We start from the raw sequence: 27,842 nt of genomic DNA on the forward strand, positions 1-27,842 counted from the left end.
GTGGTCTTGTGTGGAGCCAGGAGTTGAACAGGACAATCCTTGTGGGTCCCTTGCAAGCTGGTTTATTCTATAATTCTATTCTATGATTCTATGATTTTGACTACTCACAGCCTTAAAAACTATTTTGCCACTCTTTTCAACAATATTCAACAGTAATATTCAACCAGTCTGCAATGGGCTCAGGGCTCAACACATGAAATAATCATCTAAAATTTTTCAAATCATTGTAAAATAAATGCCAGAAATAACAGGGCCTCAGTCACCCATTTGTAACATAGCTATAATGAAAACTTAAATGGGTATTGAAAAGATTCATGAATTATAATAGTAACATAGTTCACATCTTGGAGAAGACGATGGGAAAGACTGATTAAAGAGACATATAAATTAACTGTGCTGATATACTTAACTGACTAGCAAGAGTTTCTTCCACTGAAAAGCTGACCAGGCTATCAATGTTCTATCAATATCCGTCAAGCTGAGAGACACTGGTTTTAACAGCCATGTAGGCTTCTCTAATCAATCAACCCTGTTCTCTCCCTACTTCCCAAAGGAATACTTTTTTTTAATATTTGAAATAAATTCAACATGCACTAAACCTGAAAACATGCGAAACACAGTGGAAGACAAAACAAATTGCATGCAGGAATAGATTAGGCATGGAGGATGACAGATGACATATAGGGAAGATACAATAAAGACTGTACAGCAGAAACTAACTGTTCAGGCACAACATCATAGAATCATAGAATGGCTTGGATTGGAAGAGACCTCAGAGATCATTCCAAGCACTCCTGCCACAGGTAGGGCTGCCAGCCACCACATCAAGTACTAGACCAGGTTGCCCAGGATGTCATTCAGACTGGCCTTAAACATCTCCAGGTACAGGGCACCCACAGACTCTCTGGGCAACCTTTTTCCAGCACCTCACTACTCTCTGTAAAGAACTTCCCCTGACATTTAATCTAAATCTCCCCTCCTTTTGTTTGAAATCATTCCCCCTTGTCTTATCACTATCTACTCATCTAAAAAGTGGATTTCTCTCATGTTTATAAACTCCCTCTAAATATTGGAAGGCCACAACGAGCTCTCCCTGTAGCCTTCTCTTTTCCAGGCTGAACGAACCCAGTTCCTTCAGCCTATATTCATAGGAGAGGTGCTCCAGAGCTTGCATCTATCTTTCTGGCCCTCCTCTGGACCCTTTCCAAACAGCCCTCTCCAAACCGTTTCTCAGATTGCAGCAACTGTTCTGTCACATTTATAAGCCTAAATGTGCACAAGATGCACTAAGACTGTCTGGGATGTACAGGAGGAATGAGATGATTAAATAAAATTTGCCCTAAGAACACAGCTAAAATATATCTTGAAACAATCTTTTCTTCTTTCCCATACATCTACTTATTAAAAATATATATAGAGAGCCTTTTTGTTCTATTCTTTTCCCCTCAAAGAGATTGAAAGCTCTTGCTCTCTTTCAACCATGTAGTGTACAGATTCTGTGAGCTTTGCCCCAAGCTTATTTCTGCTAGCCAATACCAAACTCATTTGTAATGAAAACATTGAAACTGAGACTGCAGTACTACTGGCATATTGATTATTTTTCACCAATTACAAGGAAATAAAAATTCCAACTCTTTCTCCGCCCTTCAAACTCGTTTTCAGTTGTTTTCATTTTCCGTATTTCTGATATTTTACTTATGTATATAAATTAGCTGAAGTATAGGCCAAGGTATCCTTAAAGGTTGTTCACCTTTACCAAAAATTAGTTGTACAGTAAAACCGGTACATTCTTCTGGTGTAAATATTACTCTACTGATGCACATATACTTAATGCACCATACACACACAGTCCCGCTTAGGGAAAAATTGTATGTTATCAGTACCAGTATAAATCTCAATGAAATGAGATTTATAAATCAATGAAATAAACAATGAAACAGTATTCACAGTGTAAGTAGTAACAGTATTTTGGTTTAAAAAAATCAAACTCAGTAGAATCAGTTCATGTTATAGCTGTGTGTAGCTCAGACCCTTTCCCCTGTCCTCTCTCCCCCCGCCCCAAAACAAAATACATTTTTTAAATATAAAAAAAAAGTTGAAGAAATTTGCCTGTGGTGAGCCTGTCATAGAGCTTACATAGAGCTTAGAGTTCCCACATGCCCTTTCCAATCCCAAAATGCTGTTTATTTTCAACCCAGGCAAATAACCTGTTTTCTGTGGTTTTGGTAATGATTCTTCCTCTAATGATAGCTTTCTGGTGTGAGCAGTGGAGGAGAGAAGTGAGATGAATCCCTTAGTCTCAGATCTCACAGCCAGAGACTGAAATGCAGATAAGGTCACCCAAAGCTGGCAAGCAACACCATAATCCACTATTATTGAATATCCAATTTCTTGAATAAGGAATTACATTCCAAGCAATGAATGATGTTGTGTGATATGCAGCGTCAAATTCAGAAGACCACCCTGTCTGTCCAAAAAAAAAAAAAAAAAAAGCGAAAATGAAAAACAGTAAATGAGTTGAAATTCTGCAGTGCTGCAGATCGCCCAGGTGTTTTGTTTTTTCTGCCTGAGATTTGTAGTTTGATCTGAAAAAAAAAAAAAGAAAAAGACTTCTTGCTATATTCTTGCTATATCTCTGAGTGGGAAAGTTAAAATCAGACACTGAAGAAAAAGTTGTGGTGCCACAAACCAGCTAATGTAAAAAATCTGTATGTGCTTGTAGAGACTGTCCTGGGAAATAGCCAGAGGGGAATAAAACCCGCACTGGAATACACATTGATTGGAGGCACAAATGCAGGCACTCAGCAGGAGGGTATGCTGCAGCTGTTGACTGCCCAGGACATGTCCTAGAATCATAGGCTCATAAAATCATTTGTGTTGGATCTAAAACGGTTGACAAGTCCAACTCCCCTGCAATAAGAAGGAAAGGAACTGACTCAGGACAAGGGGGAATGGTTTCAAGCTAAAAGAGATGAGGTTTAGATTGGATATAAGGAAGAAGTTTTTAACAGTCAGGTTGGTGAGACACAGGCTGTTCAGGGTGGTGATGAATCCCCCTCCCCTCCTGAAGACACTCAAGGTCAGGCTGGACGGGGCTGTGAGCACCCGATGTAGCTGTAGGTTGTCGCTGCTCGTTGCACAGCAGTTGGGCTGGATGACTTTTAGCGGACCCCTCCAACTCAAACGTTTCTACGAGCTCTGGACCGCGGCGGGCGGGAACTACCGCGCGTAAGCGAGGGCCGACGCTCCCCTACCTCGGGCCGTCCCGCTGGGCGGGGCACTAGCACTTCCCGCCCCCGGCACTGCGGCGCGGGGCCGCGGCTCCGGTGCTGTAGAGGGCGCTGCGGGGCGAGGCCCGGGCCGGGCGCGCCGCTCGTGGCGGCGGCGCTGGTCGGTCGAGTTCCCGTTCCCGTCGCCTTTCCCGGGTGGCGGCCGCGTCTCGTCCTCGCGGTCCCCTCCACCCGCTGCCTCGCGGCGGTGCGCGCCGGCGGCGGAGCGAGGCGCGGCGGAGGCGGGCGGGGAGCGCGGCGCCGCATGCGGCGCTGATGGAGCCGGGCTCGGGGCTGGCGCAGCGCAGGGCGGGGGGCGGCGGGCTGGAGCTCGGGGCGGGCTCGGCGGGGGGATCGCCGGCTCTGTCCGGGGGACAGGCCCGCCGCAGGAAGCAGCCGCCGCGGCCCGCCGACTTCAAGCTGCAGGTGATCATCATCGGCTCGCGAGGGGTGGGCAAGACCAGCCTGATGGAGCGCTTCACCGACGACACCTTCTGCGAGGCCTGCAAGTCCACCGTGGGTAAGGCAGCCCGCCGGCCGCGCCCTGGCCGCGGTGGCCTTGCCGGGTTTTCGCGGTCCCTCCCCGTGTGCCGCCTGGAGCCGTCCCCTGGGGAGATCTATTCCTGCCCCTCGCAGCGGGTGCCCGTCCGTGGCTCGGGTGGTGGAGCGTGGAGTTGTGAGGAGAGCCCCTGTGCACAGCTTCCTTCCCGGCACGCGGTGGGATGGGCGGCGGAGGGCCTAGTTCGGCCCGGCTCTGGCGGGGATTGTTGGTGTCCTCTTTCGTTCTTACGTGTTTGGACAGGACGAGGGGAAGCGGCCATAAACTTGGGCGTAGGAAGTTCCGCAGCGAGCTGTTTCGCGGTGAGGGTGACGGAGCACTGGCACAGGCTGCACAGAGAGGTGGGGGAGTCTCCTCTGTAGATATTCAAGGCCTACCTGTGCAACCTGAGCTAGGGAGCTGCTTTGGCAGGGGGTTGGACTAGATGGTCTCTGGAGGTCTCTTCCAACCCCTACAGTTCTGTGATTCTGTGATAGTTTATGGGTGGCTGGTTAAACAGGACGTTGTGCTAAAGGCTGAGATGGTACAGAAGTGTTTCAGGAGCTGAGGAGTTGTTCGCTGAATGTCACTGACAGGACTTCCAAGTGCAGCTGCAGACCCCAGCCCGACTAGGTCCGGAACCCTGCTGCCAGGAAACTCTCCTCAGTGTTACATCTGATACTTTGTTTTGCAGAGAGCGTCTCCTGAGTGTGTTTTGCTCCTCCTTCAACAAACTGGGGGGCAGCTCCCCAGCTTTGTACAGCAGTGTCTTGTTCATGGGTTAGTCAGCGGTGCTTTGAGGTGGCTTAATGCCTGCTGTGCTTTGATGCATGGATGTGTAAAGGGAGAAAAATTAGCTGGTTAGTCTGCATTATTACAGACCTGTTTTCAGAACTGAACGCTTAGGTCCTGCATCAAGGCAGTTGTTAAGTCTGTGTCATTATAAAATGAGTGTGTGTAGCTTAGTTGTAGCTTGAAACGTGAACAAACCTATAGCATCTGATGGAAGCTCCGAGCTCATCCTTCTGTGACAGAAAAGTAGAACGACTTGTTTGTTTTAGCATGTGTTTTGTCAGTTCTTCTGTTCCTATTTTTTTCCTAGGTCCTCAAAAAATCCCGCTCTGATAGTGCTGTGGCTTTTCCTCTCAGCAGCCTGTTAGTGCCCATGTCTTTAAGCTTGTTACTCGACTTCTTTCTGACATATAAAAAGTGGGAAACATAATCTCAAAGTGATAAGTTATAGTGAAGAAATGCTGATGGCCTTTGTAAATAGACCAATTTGATTAACCAGCAATAAGCTAGGGAAGAAGTAGAACTGGCGGTGGAATGTCTCTTTACAAATTCTCTGTGACTGCGTTCCTTTGAACTCCTTTGGGGTGACCTACATTTAGCGTTCTTTTCAGGCTGGGCTGCTCTCCTTTAGCTAGGGTTAGTTTCCTGATGTGAATCTTGAGAAGTGAGAGGAGGTGCCCTAGACCCCAGTCCAGACTTCCAGTCTAATGCCTTGTAAGTATACTGATTTCCTAGATAACCGAGGCAGTGACTGAAGCAGAATGCTTCCTTATTTTACAAAAGACAGGAAATAAGTGGTGGTATGCTGCTAGACGGAGGCTTACGTAATGTTTGATGTATGAAGTGTGCCAACATAAAGCAGCATAGGGAAATCAGCTTGTGCCAAAATACATGTAGAAACTTGACAGTAATGGCATTCTTTCAAGGTCCTCTGTCTAGAGTTGAGAGCTGCTGAGATTCCCCCCGATCCTTCAGCTGCTAAGTGAAAGAGCTTCTCATTGTTGTGACTGCAAGCTTGCACTTTTATTTATTTATTTATTTATTTTTGCACCATAGGGTAAGAAAAAAGTAACCTCTGCTGTTTGCATGTTACATAGAAGGAGAATAATCTGCACTCGGAAATGATCTGGGGTCAGAGTTTGATGCACAGTTCAAGTGATACACTTGCTTTGTAACTGCTTTCTGCAGTGATTTTTTTTTAATTAATTTATTTATTTTGAGAGAGAGAGTTCTGAGTAGAGAATGTTTTGAAACATGTTTTGGAGCAGTGTGGCTTATTTAATTTCAGAGGAAGCAATATAAACCGAATATACCTTGAAATTAAATTTGAAATAAGAATATAAGAGCAAATAAAAATTGCTGTATCTTCTTATGTTAGGTAGATACAGCTGGGGGGATGCATATTAACTCCCTTATCTTGATGCTGGTGGCTTATACCTTATTACTTAAGTCTTTATACTAAACCTCTGAAAGCGTGGGCCGAAGAGAACAATATATGGCACCTTAACCTCTTGTATGGAAATGTTCAGGCTGCTCAGAGGTCTTCTATGACCGTGGACAGATTGCAAATGTCCAAAACTTTGCATGCTTATTGGAAGAGACTGGCTAACTTCCATCCCCTTCTGCTGTTTAGGTTATTAATGGGATGCCACTGAATGTTCCTGCATAAACAGGGAGGTGTGGATTCAATTAAGAAATATTCAGCATTTTAATGTTAATTTACAAAGACTACATTGCCAGATTTTATTACAGAATTTAATAAAACACACCAACATGTCTTCTGTCTTATCTCAAAACACTGAAGTTCTTTGAAAATAGCTTGGCAGATTTCAGCACATTATTCATAAGGGCACACGATGTGCTGTTGATCTAAAATTCTTTTGATGTATTTATTTTGGGCATTAAGTTGCACAGAATATTGTGTCTCCTTAATGTGCTGTTTACATTGTACTGAGAATTCTCAGTGTGCTCAAATATTTACTGACTTTTGCACACTGGTGTCACATGACAAATAGATTTTGCTGTTCATGATTTTATATGCTAGGTTTGGATATTCTTATTATTAGGTTATAACTTATTTTTATTTCTTGTTCGGACAAAGACATTTTCTTCAGAAATGATTCCCCTGTATCTACAGTGATGTAAAATTAATCATTTATGCCAGTGTTAAATCCAGGGTAGTTAAGGTAACTCCTTTTCCGTGATGGTAGAGTGGTGTGAGGGTAGTGTTGGCATCATTAATTAATTTTGTCCACAAACATGCATTTAAATTTTATTTTTAATTAAAAGTTGATCTCTAGTCATGATTCTGTACCTTACCTCCACGCACCTGTGTTATTCACAAAAGAGAAGGACTAAAACTGTTGCGAGGAGGTTTACCAGACTCTTAACAGTGAAAAACAAGTGTCCTTTTGTTTTTCAAAGGCCTCTGTACTTTCCAGCTGCTCTTCTATCCATATCCCAACTGCTCATTGCCAGTCTTTCTGCTGTTTCCGTGACAGATCTACCGAACTCCTAACCACCTAAGCGTTCTGCTTCCCTCCTGGTTTTCATCTCAGGACCTGAGGTTCCTGCTGTCCTGAACAAGAGGCCCTGCACTAACTCACTGCTCAGACAGCTGCCTCTCCTGCCCCTCCACCTTAAGCTGAGCTCCTCCTCTCATCTTTCCCGTGCTGGCCTATGTAAGGTTTCTGAGGCCCAGTCTCATCCATCCCTCAGCTCTTCTTCCATCATGAAGGTATCCCAGGAAAGAGGCCTTGCCTTCCCTAATGTGAGAGCTGAGATGTCCCTGCAAGCTCGTGGCCAGCTCCTTTTAGCAGCTGTTCTGAGGACACTACACCACCGCTTGAAGGAAATGCCAGAGCCTCCTTCAGGCCTGGTTTACTAGGAAAATCATAGGTGGAGCTACTCAGCCAAATTTGTAATAGGAAGTGTTGTTGTGCATCGGGATGGGAGTGTTGTGATTCCTTTTGGACTAATTGTAGCCTGCGGGCATGCAAATGTGCTGTGGGGAAAGATCCCTTTGGCTTCACAAATGCACTTTGGCGTTGATTCCTTTGCTTTAACATACACTGAAATGGGGTGCTGTATTGGGAGCTCACTGAATTTACAGAGCTCCATAGCTTTTTCTTCCAAGCAGTCCATTACCTGTTAATTCTTTCAAAAATAAGCATGCAAAATGCTTAATTTCCAGTAAGTAGGCAGCAGTCATGGTGAAAACTTCCGGGTTAAACTTCATCAGACCAACTTTAAATAAGGCAACTGCTGTTTTTAATAAGCATATGTGATATAGAAATATTTACATACATGTATGTATGTATTTATGTTTCAGTTTCCTGTCACAATTCAGCTTCTTTCTTCGTCGTCTTTGGACTAACAACATAAATGTTAGGTTTCATTCCCATAATCTTTTCCTGTAATACTAATTATAATCAACTTAGACTCTCTCTGACAAGTGTAATTCATTTTAATTTTTGTGTGGAGGTTATTTTTTTTGGCCTTCCATAAGGTGGCACTAAAAACTTAATTGCAATGGAGAAAAGAGGGTGGAAGTAAATATCTTTTGCTTATCCACTTCATGATAAAGGGCAGTCAACCTTCTGTTGGCTTTATATTCAAATCAGCTCTGTTCTTAGTCTGAGAAATCTTTGCAGTGCAAAAAAAAAAAAAAAAAAAAAAAAAAGGAAGTAACTCCTGGCCAACAATACTAAGTGTTTGTGTGAGAAATAGCCCTCATCTTCGTTTGTTCAGGATATTAATACATACTTATTTTTATTTATTGGCTTTCTGACTAGTGTAAATTAATGTAAATAAAACTTAACAAGTGTTTTGCTGATGTTGTGCTGCAGTAGTTTGACGGAGTACTGATAGTATGAAACAGGGGGCTCTTGCACAGAAACCAGTTTGACCTTACATAAAACCTTAAGGTAACTGGAGAGCATGTAGGAACTTGCACTGTTTTCAGCTGTGAAACCATGAGTTCAGGAAACACAGCTTTGAGCGGAAGCCTGTGCTCTTTGGAAGCTGCCTTTTACCATTGGTACTGTTGTCACTTGTAATTGACACTGGAGACCACAACTGAAAGAACCTGTCAATAGCTATTTGCCCTGTATGTGTCAACTAAGCATACAGCATAGTCAGCAATATCGCATAATCATTTGAGCCCTCATAAGGTAACAAACCTATATTTTTTCACGCATAATCATTTGAGCCCTCATAAGGTAACAAACCTATATTTTTTCACGCATAATCATTTGAGCCCTCATAAGGTAACAAACCTATATTTTTAAATAGGAAACTGTAGTAGGGTGATGCTGTAAATGATCAGGGTTCGGGAACACTGCTTTGGAAAGGGCTGTTTGCGTTTTTCTATTTTTTGAATTACTAAGAGCTTGTGAAGATGATTCAATTTGAAATCGATGTTGTTTTCCTCATTTGTAAGCCAACTACTAGCCTAAATGAGGGAGATATTCAGATGCTGGGTTCTATCATAACAGAGCTGTCCGAATATCTTTCAGTCCGTTGTTAGCGCGTGTATGAGAATGTGCAAGTACACCAACAGACAGCATGGAGAGCCCACTTGAATGGTGTCGAATGTGGAGTTTCATTTGTAAGGAGAGTGGAATGCAGCTGTCAGACTCAGTCTGGGCTGTGAACAGCTGAGAGTGTCAGAAGCAAAAAATAAAAATAGGGAGCATATGATTCTCAGTTATGGACTTTAATATTTTTTTCTGAAAGTTGTGAACTTAAATAGACATTCATTTGATGACACGTGCACTTTGCAAAATGCTTGTGTTTTTAGCCTGTGAAATGGACAAGAATCCATAGAGAATACCCTTCATTGCAAAAACCTTAAATCTCTGTGAAGCCTTCACCAGGCTGTCCTTGAACAGGAGAGAGGATTAATATTCCCACTTGTTAAGACCGCAACTACGTAACAGCACGTGGCAACTCTTCTACAGTTTTATTTATTCTGATATGTAAGGAATGGAAAGCTTGGTACTCAAACCAAAATGCTCTGTTCCATTTCATTTTGAAATGAGTTCTGCCTTTTTAAAATACGGAGTGCTGTCATTAATTTTCTTTCACATTCAGTTTTCCTTTCAGATGAGGTTAGCTGTAGACCACTAGCTCGCTGTCTGTCAGTTTGGTAGGCAGGAGTTTTGCAAATACCTCATCTCCAAGAAGGCCCAGAGTATCTTATGCATATAGTTCTGTCCTTCACCTCATTCTGTTTATCAAAAATTTGGTCCGTGCTTTGAAGTTAGTGCTGTAAATAGATTAAAAGTTTGCACTTTCAGAAAGACTTCGTGTTCTCACAGATGATGAAATGATGAAGAAACAACTTCCTCTCTTTTCATTAAGTGTGGAAATACTGAGCATCTTAGACTTTTTTAAGCATGTATTAGGCATTCAGAGATCACTGTTGACTTTCTAAAAATTCGTATAATTGCACCTTTAAAATTTAACCTCTGCATATACGTCACCAGTTATTTTTTTTTCTGCTGTTGATGTGTCTGTTTTGCTTTGGTCTGTAGCACGGTTGCCAGTTGAGTTACGTGTGCACTTTTATTTTAGGCGAGCAGTCTCAAGTTTCTGCATGTTAATTGTTCTAGAATTACACTTCAGAGCCGTATGAGCTTTACCTGCTTCCAAACTAATCCCCAGACTGTCTCATAGGTGGCTAACGCTCAATTCTCCTGAATCTCTTTCTAATCTTTAAATGTTTTATGTGCAGTTAGAAAAAGGTATTTCCGCTTTGGTTCTTACAGTTACTTGTAGACTTCAGTGGTTCTGTATTACTGTTGTTTCTATTAATTACTGTATTGTAATCAGTATTTAGTTAGAGATAAGGACTCTCTTACAGCGGATGCTGTGCAGGCTGGTAGCAGAGCTGGATCTTACCTCTAGAAGCACGGTCCTCAACTGTAGCGGAAGGAAGAAAACTTCTCTGTAATGCTGTCAGACGTCCAAAGTAAACAAACAGTCCCAGCCTTTGAATTTTAAGTCAGTTCTAATGATCAATCAGTATGCAAACTCTGAATTTTTAAACTGACTGTGTCCCTTCAAATACGGTCTGATTATTTTTCACTGATTGCATTGCTTTGCTGGGAATAGCTAATAGGCCTCTGCAAATTCAATCTATTGGAATTGATTTTAGCCGGAGGAGTTATGTGTGCTCTATTTGCATCTATTTTCCCAGCTCCTGCCTGAACTTTGTGGTCAGGAAGTCTTGGCCTCTTAAGGTCACTGTGTGTCCACAAAACAGCTTCCGCTTCCTTTTTCTGCCACTTAGGGGGGGAAAGAAATGAAAGCCAAGATGCAGAATACGGAGTAAGAAGTTACTTCACTGTTTATTTCTAGACAGATAGTTTTAAAAGAAACTAAACCCAGTTGTGTGTGTTTCAGTGTATGTTTTAGTAGAGTTCTTACTGCAAACAGGAATGAGAAATAATTTATGTATTATAACCTTTTTCAGTCTAGACTTCATTTGTACTGGATTTGTTTTCAGTCTGGAATAGGCTCTAGTTTGGTACAGAGATACATGGCTCACACTGATTTGCCCTTATCTAGAACTTCATTAGTGCACTTCTATTTTGAGTGCCTGTTCCCTTTATTTTGAGTGCCTGTTCCCTTTCTTTTAGGGCTGTTTGTTTTGGAAAGGAGCGCAGACAGTTCTCTAAGCTGTTTGTTTCACAGACTTCAAAACAAGTGAAACAAACCCCTCTAATTGCCTTGTAGTCCAGTAGCCCTTTATTTTTCCTGGAAAAGCATTGTTTCAGTTGATTAAACGTTGAAGTAGGTGCTCTTGTTTGCATGAAGTGTCTTTCTAATCTAAAGCTCACATGCTTTCACAACAAAAGCAGTGTGCTTTGTAGAATTTTTTTCTAAATACTGAATTAATCATATTATCTTCAGTGTGCCATATAATTGCTGCTGTACTTGATGCCTTGCTCAACATCTTTCCAGCTAGAGGCAGGGGAGCTTCTTACCTGCAGTTTGGTGGTAAAGCAGGCTGGATCAGGATATTTCAAAGTGCTTCATAGGTACCAAATCAGAAACTCAAAGCTGAGGTTGGGATCTGTGTTTTTGTGCCTTTTTTCATTAGTTCTTAAATATGTATGAGATGTGCATTAGGAATCCTCTAAAAGGCCACGCCAGTGAAAAAACAATTGTGGGAGAATCTGTCGACCAAAGTGAGCAGTTTTAATCATGGAGAGAAGGCTGTTGGGATTTACACGTGCCCTGGATGTAGTCATACTAGAACTGAATGCATGGTGTGCTGGTGGTGTCTATAAGATCACCACAGCGGGAGACCAGAGATGGTGACCAGCCTTCTGGTTGCCCTCCCGCTGCTGTGGCCTGGCAAGGGGCACATACCTCAGAGTAACCATAAATGTGCACCTGCTGGCTCTGCTATGCACATTTGATGACTTCTTGTCAGTAAAATCATCAGTAGGTGTTTAAATGCAAACTAGGGAGCATGAAAACCAGCCATGGTTTGCCACTGGAGAGAGCCTTTTACAATCCTTCATTTTTATAAGATGCACTGTTCAGATTTAATGTGGTTGTCAACAGTGATTATTGATTCCTCAGTTTTATTGAAGTTTGAATGAATAAAGCCACATACTGGATTCTGTTTGCGTCATTGAGATCAGAAGGTGCCTGGGTGGCTTGTTTGTGTTAACTGTTGTTGACATCCTTGTAGGGACTGTCTTCCATCACTGGGATGTGTGCTGTGCGGCTGTGGTAGTAGGGTTACACCAAGCCTGTCTGTTACTGGTTGCGTTCAGGCACAACATCATACAGCATACAGCTTCTAGACTGCAGCAGTCTCTGAAGATAGGAGGAGACTGAACACAAATAGAACAATTACCCATGTTTGTTAAACTTGGTGTTTGAATGGGAGATTTCAGAGGTTGGTTCAAATGAAGTGTTATGCAGCTGGCTCCTTTATGTTCTGTGTTTGTGAATGGGTAGATCAGTTGTCTACCTCTTGTCATGTGTGACTAACAAGTATTTGTTATCCGCAATACTGGAAAGCATTTGCTTCCTGATTGACCTCCTGAGACTTGTTAATAGGCTTTCCTCGTGTATTTAGTACCTGGAGAAATTGTGTGGACAGCAAAACTTGGTTTAGTTATGTTCTTTGTCCTTAGTTGGGCTAATTATTTATTTCATTGAACTTTTTCTTAAGAAATTAAAGAAATATTCGAAATTAAAGTGGAAAAGAAATGTTTGTTTACTAATTTGTAGGTAAACTCAAAGTATAACCTTTGATTGGTCTGTGGTGAGACACAGTAATGAAACCTGACAGGCTTCAGAATTTTTCTTCGTTTGCAAGAGGACAGTTGCCAGTGTTTTTCCTTCAGTATTGGCAGACGTTAAGCTTTTGGAATTGTGTTGATACTTGCGGAGCATTACTAATTATAAAAATCGTTTGAGCAACCTTTGCTTGGCTCTGGCAAGCTATCTGATTGAATTGCTAGATGTTTCAAACAGTTTTATAGAACAGTGTACATCTCCAAACTGCTCTGCGTAGTGTATTGTGAAATTTAATAGGAAAGAAATGTTTCAGGCTATCGCTTTCAGATGATTTACAGAACTATTTGCCTTTGGTATAAGAAGGCTGAATACTAGGAAAAAATTCCTCTCAGAGTGGTGATGCACTGGCACAGGCTGCCCAGGGAGATGGTCAGGTCACTGTCCCTGGAGGTGTCCAAGAGCCGTGTGGATGTGGCACTGAGGGGACATGGTCAGTGGGCACAGAATAGATGATCTTAAAGGTCTTTCTTTTCCAGCCTTAATGTTTCTGTGATTCCAAGAATAGGGATGTAGTATTTATTTTGAAACAATCCTTTTAATCTGTAGGCATTTTTCCACTTGGTTTCACTAGCATATGGTGAGCCGCATGTCCACAAGAAGTCCTGAGCTGAAAATTTCCTGTATTAGAGCAATTGGATTTTCTCCATAGTTCATTATTTTTTCTCAAAAATCAAAACACACCTACCTTTCTGTTCCTTGGTTTTCTGAGATGACAGTATGTAAACCCCTTCCCTAAAAACAAAAAGATTTTGCTGATGGACTTGGTGAAATTTGCATGAAATTCCCATGGTGATTTTTTAATACGCAGTTTTAGGTCAGAGCTGATGTAAATATATTTTCCTTGTGTGACAGCAGGACGACTTCTTTATTAGCAGAAGCTGCATTCTCTTGACATCGTACTCAGGTCAAGCTCTTCCACAAGCACAGTTGTTAACCAAGATTCTTTATTCCATTAATATTTCAGTGAGAGGAAAAGGGTGGATTTTCTTTTTTCTTTTTTAAACAAGAGTTCTCAGATGAATAATAAATCACATAGGATGTTGTAATCGTTGGGATTGGGAACTTGAGGTGGTGGGACAATTATATTGAAATATGAGGAAGGCAGAGATTTGAAAGTATTTATGTTAATATTGATGATCTCCTTGGCAAATAAAGCTGCTGTTGTATTGTAGACAAATTGTGACCATTAAGACAAGTATATTTTATACTTCAAATGCAGCTATTTTGGAGAAAAGGCATTTAGCAGTAGCCATAGTTGGTGTTTTGTAGCAACTATTAAAACATTAATGAGTAAGTAGTAATGACAATTATTATTTCCCACATTTTGGATAGCAGAGCAGTAGTATGTCCATTTCATTTTCTTCGACTTTTTTGCACTAACAGAGATACTGGTTTTGCAAAAGCACTAAAAGTGTTTCTTACAACTAAGACTAATAAATGTTCTGAAACTTCAGTAATTCCTATTCTCAATTTGCACACGAGTACTTTAAAATTGCTGTTACCATTATGGACTGCAACAAAACAATGTATTGCTTTTGTTGCTGTATTGCCCAAGAACCCTACTGAGCTGTAAATGCGATCCCCAGAAGGAGAACTGTTGTGGTGATAACCAAAACTCACCACTGTGCAGTGCACAGCTGTAAGCTGTTGGTGTTTGAGGGCATTTTTGTTGAGGGGAATGAAGATCAATGGTCCTTCTGCATTTTTAGACTAGTTTTCAGGTGTGAAATGTACTTTTGTTTCCCTAAGACTTTTGTAAAGGTGACATAAGGGCCTAATTCAGTTCCTTCTATGGAAATGAGAGTCTGGTATTAATTCTAGCTGTATTAGCAAGGGCACTTAGTTTTTACCAAGCACAGCCATTAGGAAAATGTTTAGTTTTTGTGAGAGGAAATGTGAATCTTCTCTTTGTCTTCACTTTCGTACCTATCCTTGGTATACGCTTGCGTGTGAAATGGCCAAAGTGTTTCCAACACAGCATGCTTCTGCAGTTCTGTGTTGGGTGTAAGTGTGCCCGTCTGGGTGATGTTCTCCTGTCTTTTTATTTCCCTGCTTTTTGAGTTGGTGCTGTCAGAAGGGATGGTGTTCAGAGGGAAGGAGTAAAGCAAAAATGTTTATACAAATGTTAACCTGCTCATTTTAGTGTACAGTTTGAGTACTGTGATATTCTAGGACACTTGTACCCTGAAATATTTGTGTTTCAGGTGGTATTCTTTTGTGTCTAGGTATTGTTTGACCATACTATGTCTTTGTGTTGATTGCCAATTTTATTTTCATGGACTTGAAGTCTTACTGTATAACGAGGTCTTTGTGGTTCTGTCTTTGCTATTTAGCTTGCATTCAAAATCTGGTTGGAATTTTGAGATGATGGTTGAAAGTATCATACAGGAATAAAAGGCAATTTAAATGTTGTTCAATAATGAAACAGTTCACTCATAAACATTTTGCCAAAATGAAGAAGGGCGGTGCTGACGAACTGCATTAGCCAACTGCAATTCCAGCACTTCCACTCTAGCACTTTACAGATGTTAAGCATCTGGCTTGGGTATGGGTGTGTATTGTTCCAATTCATAGTCTGGTGTGAGGGATGGGGTTTGCTTCATGCTCCGAGGCAGCTGTGCCACTTGGAAGGAGAGCAGGCTTGTCCTTGACAGTCAGTGTGAATAAGGGAGAAACAACCAGCCATGCCTGTTGTTTTACTGTTGTGTTGGGTTCACCTGCTGCTGGAACTGTTGCACAAAGTGGAAAGTTTATGTTGTGATGCTGCCAAATTGGATGGCTCACGGACTACATAGCTGTAATCAAATCCGTGTGATGATCTTGCCTGTTGCAAACCTGTTAAAAGTTTATTTAAAAAAAAAAACAACAACCTATCCAAAAATAATAATAATAATTTACACCCTCGTTACTTTTGCTTCTTATTTCTACTTTTCTGTTTGCTGTATTTTGTTTATAGGTGTTGATTTTAAAATCAAAACAGTAGAGCTAAGAGGAAAGAAAATTAGATTACAAATCTGGTAAGTAAAACTAATGTGCAACCAGCAGTATGTTTTAATTTTTATGTTATAGCATGAATCAATATGCTTGTCTAATACTATTAACTGTTATAAGCTGGTTTAGCTCTGGGCCTTCTGTTTCTCTCCTCCATTCCCACCTGATTTAAGCAAAACCAAATAGCTCTTGGGTTTTTCGTGAGGATAAAGGAGGAGAAAGATGGTTAGAAATAGGGCACAAGTGTAATTACTGAAATATTAATGCATCACAGAGATCTCAAGGACTTTTTTTTTTTAGAAGTATGAAATCATCTACACAAGAAATAGGAGTTCAACAAACAAAAGAAAGTGACCATGTTAAAAATCAAGTTGTCTGTTGATTTTCTGGACTGTTCTAAACGGACTCACTACAGAAGCAATTATAAGGCAACCATAAAATATTTCCTGAACTGTTTTTCTAAAACTTGATATGAACTGTGCTGTTTCCTTGACATTGAATTAAATAGCTTAAAAATGAAGAGCAGACAAGACTAAGCAAATTATACCCCCTATGACAGCACTGAGACATAAAATGGTCTCATACAACTAGGACAAGTATATGTTAGCTAGACATGATGTTCTGCTGCAGAAAACTTGATGTATTAGCTAAGCTTTTCTGTTCTAGAGTAAGATACACGTTTCCTCATAACGATTCCCCATGCTAGTGATAGAACTGAAATTGTTTAGGACTCATTGAGCTTAAGTGCTCCTTTGTTCTGTAGAGTTGTCTAATACGTAAGCATTGTTTTGAGAGAATAAACCAGCTATGTTAATATACATTAATCTTACATACTACTGTGTAGAAGCTTAGCTTTGGTTGATTAACAGTGCTTGATGCATAATTGGCATTGTAGTTAAGCTGATACAACCGCTAACAATCTATAGAAGGGGAAAAATGTTCTGAATACTCTCTGATACACTTTTGGGATATTCTGGTGATTTCTCATTCTTAACTACATGGATGCAGTGAATTCAGCTCACTAACTCCTCTTGGCAGGTCACCATCAACTCTGTTTGTCACACCATGTGTCTGTCTTGCTTCCCTCTGAGTTAACTGCTGCATCATCTTTGGTGTCATCAGTCACCTAACACTTGAATGTTACTGGCATGTCTTCATCCATCATGTGTCCCTGCTTGGAAACCAATGACCACAAGGCTGGCAGTTGAGCCAGCAGTTGCTAGCCAGGGTCTGCTGAAGCTGACAGAGGTAACAGAAGTTTTTGATAAGGAGGTGCTACCATATGCCTAACTTAACGTTTTGCTGTGAAATATGCTGAGCTTGTCAATCAGTTTTTTTCATGTTGAATAAAAACTTTATAAGAGATGCTTTGCTGGAAGAGAGATGTTTAAACCATTGTTTTCCAGATATTGAAAATATGCTAGGCAGATGTAGGAAGCTTTTAAACATTGATAGGTTGCTAAAAAAGTGGCCAGTAGTCCTGTGCGAAGACCTGCTAGAATGGTGAACAAAACACATTGGAAAGGGAAATATTTTAAAGTCCTTGAACACAATTTCCAGCTCTCAAGTGTCACTTTCTCTCCTGCAATTGCTGTCAAAGTGCTGTTCTTATGGATTACCCTTAAAACTGTCATGGCATGCTTGTAAAGATTCGGAAAGCAATTAAATAACCACCACTGTTGCTAATTTATTTTGAAGTGTGTTGTATGTGTTTTTGGGCCTGTTTATTCTTTTTGTACCTTCAGTTGTTAGATGAAAACAGGAAAACACTTTAAGTCAGCCACTTACAGTTTTAAAATGCCAACTGAAGTCATGTGGTTGATCCTGACTCGGTCTCCTTTTATACCTGCGTAGAGAACAGTTTGCCTCATGCTTCCTGGTGGCCTTTACTTACAAAGATCACGGTAATTACTACAGAAAACTTTGTTTTGAACAAATGGACAATTAAGTGAACAAATCATTTCTAAAATACTTGATTCCTGAAAGTGGCTAAGGTTGCATTTTGAAGCATCCACGCTTCTTTATTTTTTCAGTCATGTGATAACTCTATTTCAGAAATCAAACTAGAATGTTTGTTTGTTTTGTTTTTGTTTTCAATACCAGATTGGATACCAGTGGTCGCTTGACTCCTCTCTTCACTGGCTGCTCTGCCAGCAGTGTTTTCCACAGACCTCTGCCAATTTTATGTATGAAAAAAGCAAAACAGCAGAGAACTACACTGAATATGTCAATCAGTGATGTTTCCTTTTGAAAGTAGCCTGCATCACCTGGATGCTGTTTGTAAAAAAGCATACAAATCAGACTGTCTCTGTATTGCTTTTGCAGTGGGATATTGTACACCTGAGGATCAAAGAGTCTTCCATTCTTATCTCTAGCTTATTTGTTCCTGTCCTGCCCCCGCTACTTTACAATGCACTGCTACCTTCTACCTATTTCCCTGACTTTCAATCAGGAAACAACCTCCTGCTCCTTGGAAGATGAAATAAGTAGAGCAGCACTGAGGATGCTTGGTAGCGTTCATTTTCACTGCTCCCCCCAGCACAGTAGCAGTGTCCCTTGGGCTGACAGAAGTGGTAGACACAATAGGTCAGCTTCTGAGTTTCAGTTCTTGGCTGAAACATGTTCATATATGGTGTGAGTAGTGTCTGTTGCAGTTAGGTAGTGGATGAAATAACTGAGCAGTTAGCCTAAATTATCAGAGTGAATCTGAGCATCTCTGCTTTAGTGCTTTCTCAGAGCCAGTCCAAATGTTAGGAAACACCATCTAGGTGTACCAGGAGTCGCTCAGGACAGTGAGATCTGACTGTGCCCTGTCACCTGAGTAAATCTGAGCATTTAGCTAAAGCAAAAAGCATCCAGGTCAGACTTCCAATCTGAAAATACCCAGCTGCTGGAGGCATCAGTGCCTTACCACTGTGCCTAGTGTCCTGCTAGTCTGCCAGAGCAGCTGAGTTTCGTGCCCAAGGAGGCCACTGGCACCTGGCAAGAGATCTGGATTTGCTTCTGAAAGTTGTTTGAATTGTTCTCATTAAAAGTTCTGATGCTGCCAGCTCAGGGTTTTCTATGGGCAGTAGTGCTAGAAATTTTCCTAGACAGGGAGTATTGTGAGGAAGGGATCGCCTGTCCTGAAATGTAAGAGAATAGCTTTTTACAGGTTAGTACCTGTGGCATAAATTATTTCATGTAATAAAAAATTGCAAGTAACTTCTGTTTTTTGTTGTGTTTTAATGGGAAAGAAAAGCTCAGCTTAACAAGTAGAATTAACCCCCAAATCACTTTAAAACATTTTTTAAATGTCTCCATGTACCATAAAAGCACAAAGTGAGTGCAAATGTTAAATTATGGTTAATTTTTTTATTTCTGTTTAAATATACAACCCCTCCCTATTGCCACTTCACTCTGCCACTCATAAAAAAATGAATTTAGCTTCAGAGCCAAAGGCAGTTTTGAATCTTTTTGTGTTTTATGCAGTCTGATAATACAGCAAGTCAGCACTTGAAAGAAGGCTTTGTGTTGTGGTAGTGTTGTTTTTTAGTTTGCTTTTGTTTGGTGCAATGTTTGTCTGTATTTTTGGAGCAATGTCTGGTTTCTGTTAATGAAGCATGAGAAGAGTCAAGCAGGGATTTTTATTTTTTTTTTAATTGCAGATTGCAGTAGGTGAAGGAGTCATATGCTGAATGTTTGTAATTACCATTTGGAAGTAGCTTTAGTTTTCCATTAAAACAAGTTCTTGGAAAAAAAATCAGTAAAAGGAAACTTATTTTAGTATTTAAAAAAGGAGTCATCTGTTGTATTTTCTCAGTGCTGCCAAATTACTGATGAAGTTGTAGTAGCTTATCGTTTGGACTTCTGGAGTTGGAATGAAATGGGTCTGCCTTATACTTTTACAAGTTCTTGCAAGAGAAATAAGGAACTAGCAGCATTAGCATTGTTCATGAAATGCATGAGGTTGCATACTGTTAGTGCAGTTAAATAATGCTCATCTCGCAGCTTTCTGCTGCTCCTTCCTATAGCTGTCTTTACTCAAGCGTTCCCTCTGAAAACACATTTAATGATGGACATGCTTTTAACATTAGCTCTGCTTTAGGCCTTGTTATTTTTTTTCCTCAGTGCTGGAAGAATTTGCCACATGTTTTTGTAGAAATAGGCCATAGTTCTGGTACAAGATAAGTTTCCCTACTTGATAGGGAATCAACTTGATTAACTTGATACTCAGTGGCAGCTAACTTAGCTAATTCGGGGCTATGCTCTGAATTTACCGCCCACTGCTGATTATTGCTTGTTTTAGAGATAATATTCCAATTTTCTCCTTGCTGCTGAAGGATAATACAATGTTATTCCAGTTTTCTAAGGAAACAAGTATTATCAGATCATGCTTACAATCAAACCTGTAGACTGGTTTCACTTAAATTTTCCACAGCAGTTGGAATGCGTTGGTTACACAAAGAGTGTGGACATCGTGACCGTTGGAGCAAGGCGAAGAAAGTCAACCACAGTTCACTGTGCTTAGTGTGACTGGCAGATGACAATTGGTGGCCATCTGTTCATTGAACATATAGTGGGGCTTTCAAACCAACCACAGCATGCAGTGTGTCTCATTTAGCCAGCAAGGTGAACCGTGCACAAATGAACTACAGTAAGAGGAGTGCAGGACCTGAGGGTACAGATTCTGGCAGTACTATAAACATTTAAAGAACCCGAGGTTGTTTTGAGGTAAGGAGAGGTTGATAATACCGGATATACTGAGGAGATAAAGCACTCAGCAGACTAGGAGAAATATGGGGCTGGAGATAACTGTAGTGGCTGAGTGTAATGTTGACTCCAGTGCTTACACGTAGGCTTACCTCATGTGTTGTCTGATCTCTTCAGGGAGAGTAGTTGAATGTCAGTGTGTTTATTTCCCCTGTGTATTTCCCTAACATATGAACTGAGTGAGCTGGTACCTCAGAAGGAGCTCCTTTATGATGGAATTGCTAAAAGCCCTTAACATTGACCTGTAGGCAAAGTTAGCTCTGAAGGGGCTCCTCTATTTCCTTGCTCTGACAAGGGCACAGAGAAGAAAGGGAAGACTGACATGCAAAAAAAGGCAGTGGTTTTCATTAGTCTGACCACAACTTGATGTGTTCTTCCATATGTGGGGCATGCCCTGCCACCTGCCATCTGATTGTGTCTGCACAGGTGATAGAACTAAAGGGATCCCATCCCTGATACACTTGGTCAGTAGGCTGGATTAGCAGCAGACAGCAGAGGCTGCTCTACGTGGTGATAATTCTGAGAAGCCTGTTCGTAAGTACTGAAGCAGTGCTATCCATATGTGGAAAATCAGTGGTTCCTACTAGAATTTTTGAATTATTCATGGAATGAATTTCCAAAGGATCTGTCAAAACCAAACGTGAGCATCGCAAAAAAGTAAGGGAAGAGAAAATAGAATTACTTCCTTTAAGTAATGTATACATATGTGACTTCAGCTGCCAGAACTTGTATTGCTTTAATATAAACCACTTCATCTGTGGCAAGGAAGCAACCAATTAATCATCTAAAACCGTCTGAAATACTTACAGAGCTTGATCTCATTGAAACAGTCCACTCCACCTGTTTTCACCTTTTGTATGTGAAGTCAAATCTTAACTTTGGAGTAGAGAATGGGATATGAACAAAGATAAAAATGTATGTAGGAGGATTTTGTTCTCTTCTGCCTCCCTATCCCAAGTTCCATGTCGTGATGCTACTGGCTTGTAGTGAAGTGTTAGTCAATTTTTTTTCCTAAGGCTGTGAAGCAGAGATTTTGCATCTTTTCCTAGTAGATAGTGTTTAATTTGTGAAGTCACCTACCCAAAGTTTGTTGCTATCAAGTACACTTGTGGCAGTTTCAGGAATTTACTTCACTTTCAAGCCTGCATAAGTGAGATCCTTAAAGATTTTGTGAAGAGTATGATAGATTTATTGTAGTTTATTGTACTACTTGTGCATAAACCTTAAAAGAATTATTCTAGACAGTCAGTGTGACATTTTGTGAACATATTTTTTCTTTTTGGTGACAAGTGTTTCAGTTCTCATTGTTAATCTCATTCCCAGATTCATTCTTATCCTTTTGTCTAAAATGTGACTGTTGAACTGAGTTCCCCTTGAGCTTCTGATCCCTATGCACGTGCACACATTTTCTCCCATGCACTCTGAATTTTGTTCCATATTTTGACATATCTTTTGATCACTTTGAAGCGCCATTATAACTTATTATTTGTTTTTGATACCAGTCACATTTTAAGACTTGGGGTATATGCCAGCTGTTGTATAACTGCCAGAAATCTTCCATGACAGGATTTGGTAAAAAATAACTTTGTCATATCTACTTCGGAATATCAACTAGCTAGTACAGGCAAAATGTTGACATTGCTTGAAAATAATCTCCAGTGTAAATGCACTGTGAAAGAAACGCCTGCAACATTGAAAGTGAGGATAGAAATGCTATCTGACCATCTCATGCTAATAGATGGAAGTGTGAAAGGCAGTAGTCTTCTTTCAGAAGCTGTTGTACATGGAGGTTGTTCATGTATTTTAGAAGTCACTTGTTCAGAAGTGAATTCTGCCAGTAGACTCTGCTTTAGCCTTAAAACAGTGGTTGAACTACTGTGATTGATCCAAAAAGGCTCTGAAAGTTCAAATCATAATAATCAATGCATTACTCATTTTATTGTTAGATGTCCAGCTGTTTTAGTTTGCTAAGCATGTATCCATTTCTTTTTCATTTTTTTTCCAGGGCTATATAAAAAAGAAACAACCAAACACCACAAAACCAGCTTAATCTGCTGTTACATTTTCATTGGACAGCTTCATTTTCAGACACATTAAGACCTGTTTGGTGGCCTTTCTTGGTGAAGTTAGTATGGGATAAGTAATTCTGATGTTGAAACTTTTTGTAATTGGAAGTACTGCTCAATTTTTTTTCCCCTCAAATACACACACACACATTCAATTTTCAATGTAGACTATCTTCAGAAGCGTGGGAGGGTGTCTCTATTTAACATAGAAACAAAGTTATTGTGTGCTTTTCAAATCTGTGGAACATTTTTGCCAATGTTTGCTGCTGCTTCTTAGGGACACAGCAGGTCAGGAGAGATTCAACAGCATTACCTCAGCTTATTACAGAAGTGCCAAGGGAATTATTTTGGTGTATGATATCACCAAGAAGGAAACATTTGATGATTTGCCAAAATGGATGAAAATGATTGATAAGGTAGGCTAAGTATTTTTATTACATTTTTTTGGATAAGTAGTTTTTTCTCAAAATGACTCAGTAATATATACTTTTAACAGCATAGTTATAGGATATTAAACTAATGACTACTGGTGTGCATTGAATTCTTTTAGCAGGATTTTAACATTGATGTGTTCTGCTGCAAAATGATTGCCCATTCCTGCTTCCTTTGAATAAAGTAGCTAGAAGTGCCAGTGGAAGTCTGAATATTATGCTTTTGCCTATGCACTGGGGAGAGAAGAAATAAGTCATTCTGTTCAATCCTAGATAAACTGAAACAAATGGTTCTTAACAATGTTTTTAAAATTATATTTAAAAATTGAAATTGAAAGTGCTTAAAACAATGTTTTGGAAGAACGTGGAAATTGAAACTGTGGATATGGTTCTTTAGTAAAGGAATTGCCCTTTTTGTTTTTAATATTTGTATGAAGCCTCACATTTTTTGTTTAGTTTATTAAAGTATTTTACTTGCAGTATGCCTCAGAAGATGCAGAGCTTCTATTAGTTGGAAATAAACTGGACTGTGAAGTTGATCGAGAGATTACTCGGCAGCAGGGAGAAAAGGTAAGAACAGATATAAGTAAATCCTAGATAATGTCTGGAAGCAAAACTGCTGTGACATTGCTGTTGAGAGTCCATGGCTATTCTTAGGTCAGGCTGCTGGGCCTGAGGAGCGTACTGAGAGTGGTGATGTTTTGTCAAAGTTCATATTCTCGTTACTTGTTTTTATACAACGTGCATTATGTGCTTTCTTCCTTGAGTAGTATGCCTTTCCTTTAAAAAGAAATAAACTACTAGTCTGGCTGTCAGCCCCAGTACACAGTAGTGTAGTGAATACCTCTTTTGGGAATGTAGACTATGAAAAGGGATATAGTAAAGTCTTGAGTCATAGTAGAGATGTGTCCGCTCAGAGCATGTTTGTGATCCTTCTTCCAGATACTGGCCTTTCAATTCCACCGTAGGCTTGGCAAGAGTCCTGCTTGATTACTTAACTCAACTTTGCTTCCATGGTTGTTGTTTTTTCTTGTTGTTCTTCTTCATTGCAAAAGTAGTAAAAAAACTAAAAGGAGAATGTTTTGCCATGAGACTTACAGCTTCGTCTTGATCAGGGCACTATTTATATGGATGTATACAAATATTTTTCTTCTGAAAAGCTCTTACTCCATGGCAATCTGTGTAATCCTTTTCAACTGAGGATATTAATTTCTCAAACTTAGGTGTTGAAAAGTGTGACACACTTTTCCGTTAAACCAAATCTAAGTGAAAACTCTCTGTACCTGGCATTATTTGCTGCACCTTAGAGATTCAGGGTAATTCATTGCATTAGAGATCAGTCACAGATTTCAGGGAAGCTAATTAAAGGTTTAATGAGGAATGCGTGTTTGTTTTTTGTAGCTGTTTTACTTTTTCTTCTGTCAGTTTGCGCAGCAAATAACTGGGATGCGGTTCTGCGAAGCAAGTGCCAAGGACAATTTTAATGTGGATGAAATATTTCTAAAGCTTGTTGATGACATTCTGAAAAAGGTAAAATACCGAGGTGGTGGTTTCTGTGCCCACATATGTGGTCCGTGTTTTTAAATACTGAATCTCTGATTGTATTTGTTAGGAGAACATGGGGGGTGAGTGCACACTGTCGGGAGAAATTAATATGTAGTGGGCATGATGTAGTTTGCAGTCTGCTGACTGTGTCAGTGAACTGCTGTTGAGTTTGGTAGACATCTGCTTCTATTTGCTATGGTTCCTATTTCTCATAACTTCATATTGGCGACTGACTATATGCTTGTCTGCTTTTGTTTGCGGGCAGTTCTTTTGTGCTTTGTCTTTTTTTTTTTTTTTTTTTTTTTTTGAAAATTGGGCTTATTTTGATAGTGTCTCCTGACTTTATTGGAAAATAAATTGTTATCAAAATTTGCTTGAATGCAGATCATTAATTAATAAGATCTGGAAATCCCTAGGTGGAGGGTTTGGCTGACAGTGACCTCTTGAAACTGTCTCATTGCATTGAATTCTGTGCAGATGATTGTTTACAGGTGATGTTTTCTTTTCTTTAAGATGCCACTGGATGTTATGAGAAATGAGTTGTCCAACAGTATCCTGTCCCTGCAACCAGAGCCAGAAATCCCACCAGAACTGCCTCCTCCAAGGCCACATGTCCGTTGCTGTTGACTTGTTACTCCACACAGAGTGAAAAATAGGAGTGGGAGGATAAAGAAAGTATCTGTACTACTCTGCACTACAATCATTTGGCAGTTTCTTGTTGCACTTTGTTATTCGAGTCAGAGCTACACACTAACTTGTAAATATGCAAATATGCAATCCTGTGTAGGATTCAACTATATAACATTTAATTATTACCCTTGACCCTCACAATGATGTTTCATTCATTGCCCCAGTGTTATAAATACTGTACAGTTGATTGAGATTTACCACACTTCCAGTCAAGGAAAAAGGAGAAGTTAAATCTATACCTATTCTTGACATAGATGTTGTAATAGTTCTTGTTATTATAAATAGGCAGGCAGAAGCTCTTCTGGTATGAAGATAAGTATATGGTGCTTTGCTGACTATTTTAAAGACTTTTTTTTTTTTTTTTAAACAGAGGACTTTATGTACAAAGCTTCCATAATCAGCATTATGTTTCATTTTAATGTAGTGAAAACATTTTTGGCTGTAGCATCCTCTTCTGACTGGATTTGTTGAAAAGCTAAGTTTAATTTTTTGGCAGCCTTATTTATTTTGTTTAATGCTGAACCCATCCTTTGTGTACTAAGACATCACATCTGGTGCAAATTTAAGATTGCCATGAAATTGCATATAATTTCCTGCATAAGCATAAACTTAATTGCAAGAATCAATAAGTTTCAATAAAAGAATGGAGAGATATATTCAAGCTCTATAAGAAGGTATAAAAAGCAATGCTGCTGTCCTAGACAAATTCTTTTTTTTTTTAAAGGGAAAAAAAGAGATTTTCCTGTGTTAAGGAATATATACGTGTATTTATCTGGACATCTGTAGGGATGGGGGGAGGGGAAATTAAGGTAAAAAGGTTTTTCTTTCCTAACAGTAGAAATTATTCCCATCAAGCAAATACTGTGTTAGATTTTTTTGTCTGATAATGAATTTGTGAATTATATCTTTGGTATATCTTTTATTAAAATGCACTGTTTAGTTTAGCTGTGGTAAATCAGTAGTTACATAATTGAATAACTTGGTATGTCCTGAATGTCTGTGGTATTGAAAACATTGTGGTCTTTCTAAACTAATGAAGTGCAAATAAAATTTTGTATTTATGAATGACAGTGGAACTGCACCTGTTATTAGAATGGCAAATGTCAAATCATGGGTGGAAGGTAAAATCTACAGCATGGAACAACTACTCGTTTTGATTTCCTTATTATTTAATCTTCTGTTTGACAGTTCCTCTAGGTCTGGTTAGAAGAGCAGCAAAAATTAATTGTTCCCCTTGATTCTTGCTGTCTTGGGATGGCCGAGCCCAGCTGATACCTTCAAGCAGCATGTGGCTACTTGTCATGTTACCTTAGCAGGTGGTCACAAACTGTTAATTACCCTGGCAACACAAATATTAACCAGACTTTCTCACACTACAGCTTTTCCACTTCTCATTCTCTGGTGCTGGAACCCATTTTGTCACTTTTGCCACTCCTCTAGCTGAGACACTGACACTTAACAGTAAGTTGTGCCACTGACTAAAGAAGTTTCCCTGTGTTTTATGGAAGGAAAAAAGACACAAAGAACTGTGAACATAAAGATATTTTTCTAATCCCTTATTTCAGTAAGCAAGCTCTGACATTCTGAATACGATACCATGCAGATCTAAGCACACTTTGATTTCCATTTACAAATTAAGGAAGCATGGTTGATATTTGTGCTTATGTCTTCTGCCACCTTGTGCCTGAATGGTTTGCTTTATGTAGTAAACTTTTGGTTTACTATCATATTGATAAGATAAAATCAACTTCTAAAGCACTTGTAGGATTTCTGATGATACTGTGGGCAATGCCATGAAAGGAAGAAATATGGAGAAGTGAGTTTTAACTTGACAACAATTCTATTTTAGCTGGTTTGTTTTTATATGTACTTAGAAACTTGTGATTTTTTTCTGCAGTTTGAATTTAATAAAAATTAAGAAATCTGACTTAGATAAACTTTCTTCTTGTAATTATGTTCTGTTTGTATGTAGGCAGATTGGATCTCTTGTACTGAAAAAAAAATTCTTGCATTTGAGAGCCATATTTATTTAAGAGTGCTTGAATATATTTGCTTATTCATTGGAAATCATAAGTTGTTCAGTAAACCTTTGCTTCGGATCCATTTTAGTATGACCCCAAAGAGTTTTGTCTCCTACTTTGATCTCTGCAACTTTTTGTGAGTCAGTGTTCATTAATATGTTATCAAGCATTTGTAATATGGTGTGGAGGGATGGGTGGGGAAGAAAATGATTCTTGCTGTCCTGTCTCCTCATGTGGAATTTGAGCTGGTAACCCAACCCAACCATCTCTTCTGATGGACTGTTAGAATGACCTGCACAATCGTTGGGAGATCACGGAGGAAAAAAGGCAAGCTGAGAACTAGCCACAGTTCTAGATCTGTTCTAACTTGTGGTATCAGATTGTCATTCTTCAGGAGCTGTGGTTTGGAATAACCCATTCCT

General features: G+C 39.8%; 1 protein-coding gene across 1 annotated transcript; it reads left to right on the top strand.

The window, feature by feature from the left end:
• Positions 1 to 3,530: 3,530 nt before the first annotated feature.
• RAB12 (RAB12, member RAS oncogene family) lies at positions 3,531 to 27,336 on the top strand. Its single transcript, XM_065752040.1, has 6 exons — positions 3,531 to 3,789; positions 15,881 to 15,941; positions 23,011 to 23,149; positions 23,645 to 23,734; positions 24,590 to 24,694; positions 25,223 to 27,336. The coding sequence occupies exons 1-6, from the start codon at positions 3,546 to 3,548 to the stop codon at positions 25,334 to 25,336; spliced, it is 753 nt and encodes a 250-aa protein (XP_065608112.1). The 5' UTR covers positions 3,531 to 3,545; the 3' UTR covers positions 25,337 to 27,336.
• The last annotated feature ends 506 nt before the right edge of the window (positions 27,337 to 27,842 follow it).

This window comes from Cyrtonyx montezumae, unplaced genomic scaffold, assembly GCF_038088225.1.
Source record: "Cyrtonyx montezumae isolate F1298 unplaced genomic scaffold, pur_monq_1.0 scaffold_8, whole genome shotgun sequence".
Taxonomy (NCBI): domain Eukaryota; kingdom Metazoa; phylum Chordata; class Aves; order Galliformes; family Odontophoridae; genus Cyrtonyx; species Cyrtonyx montezumae.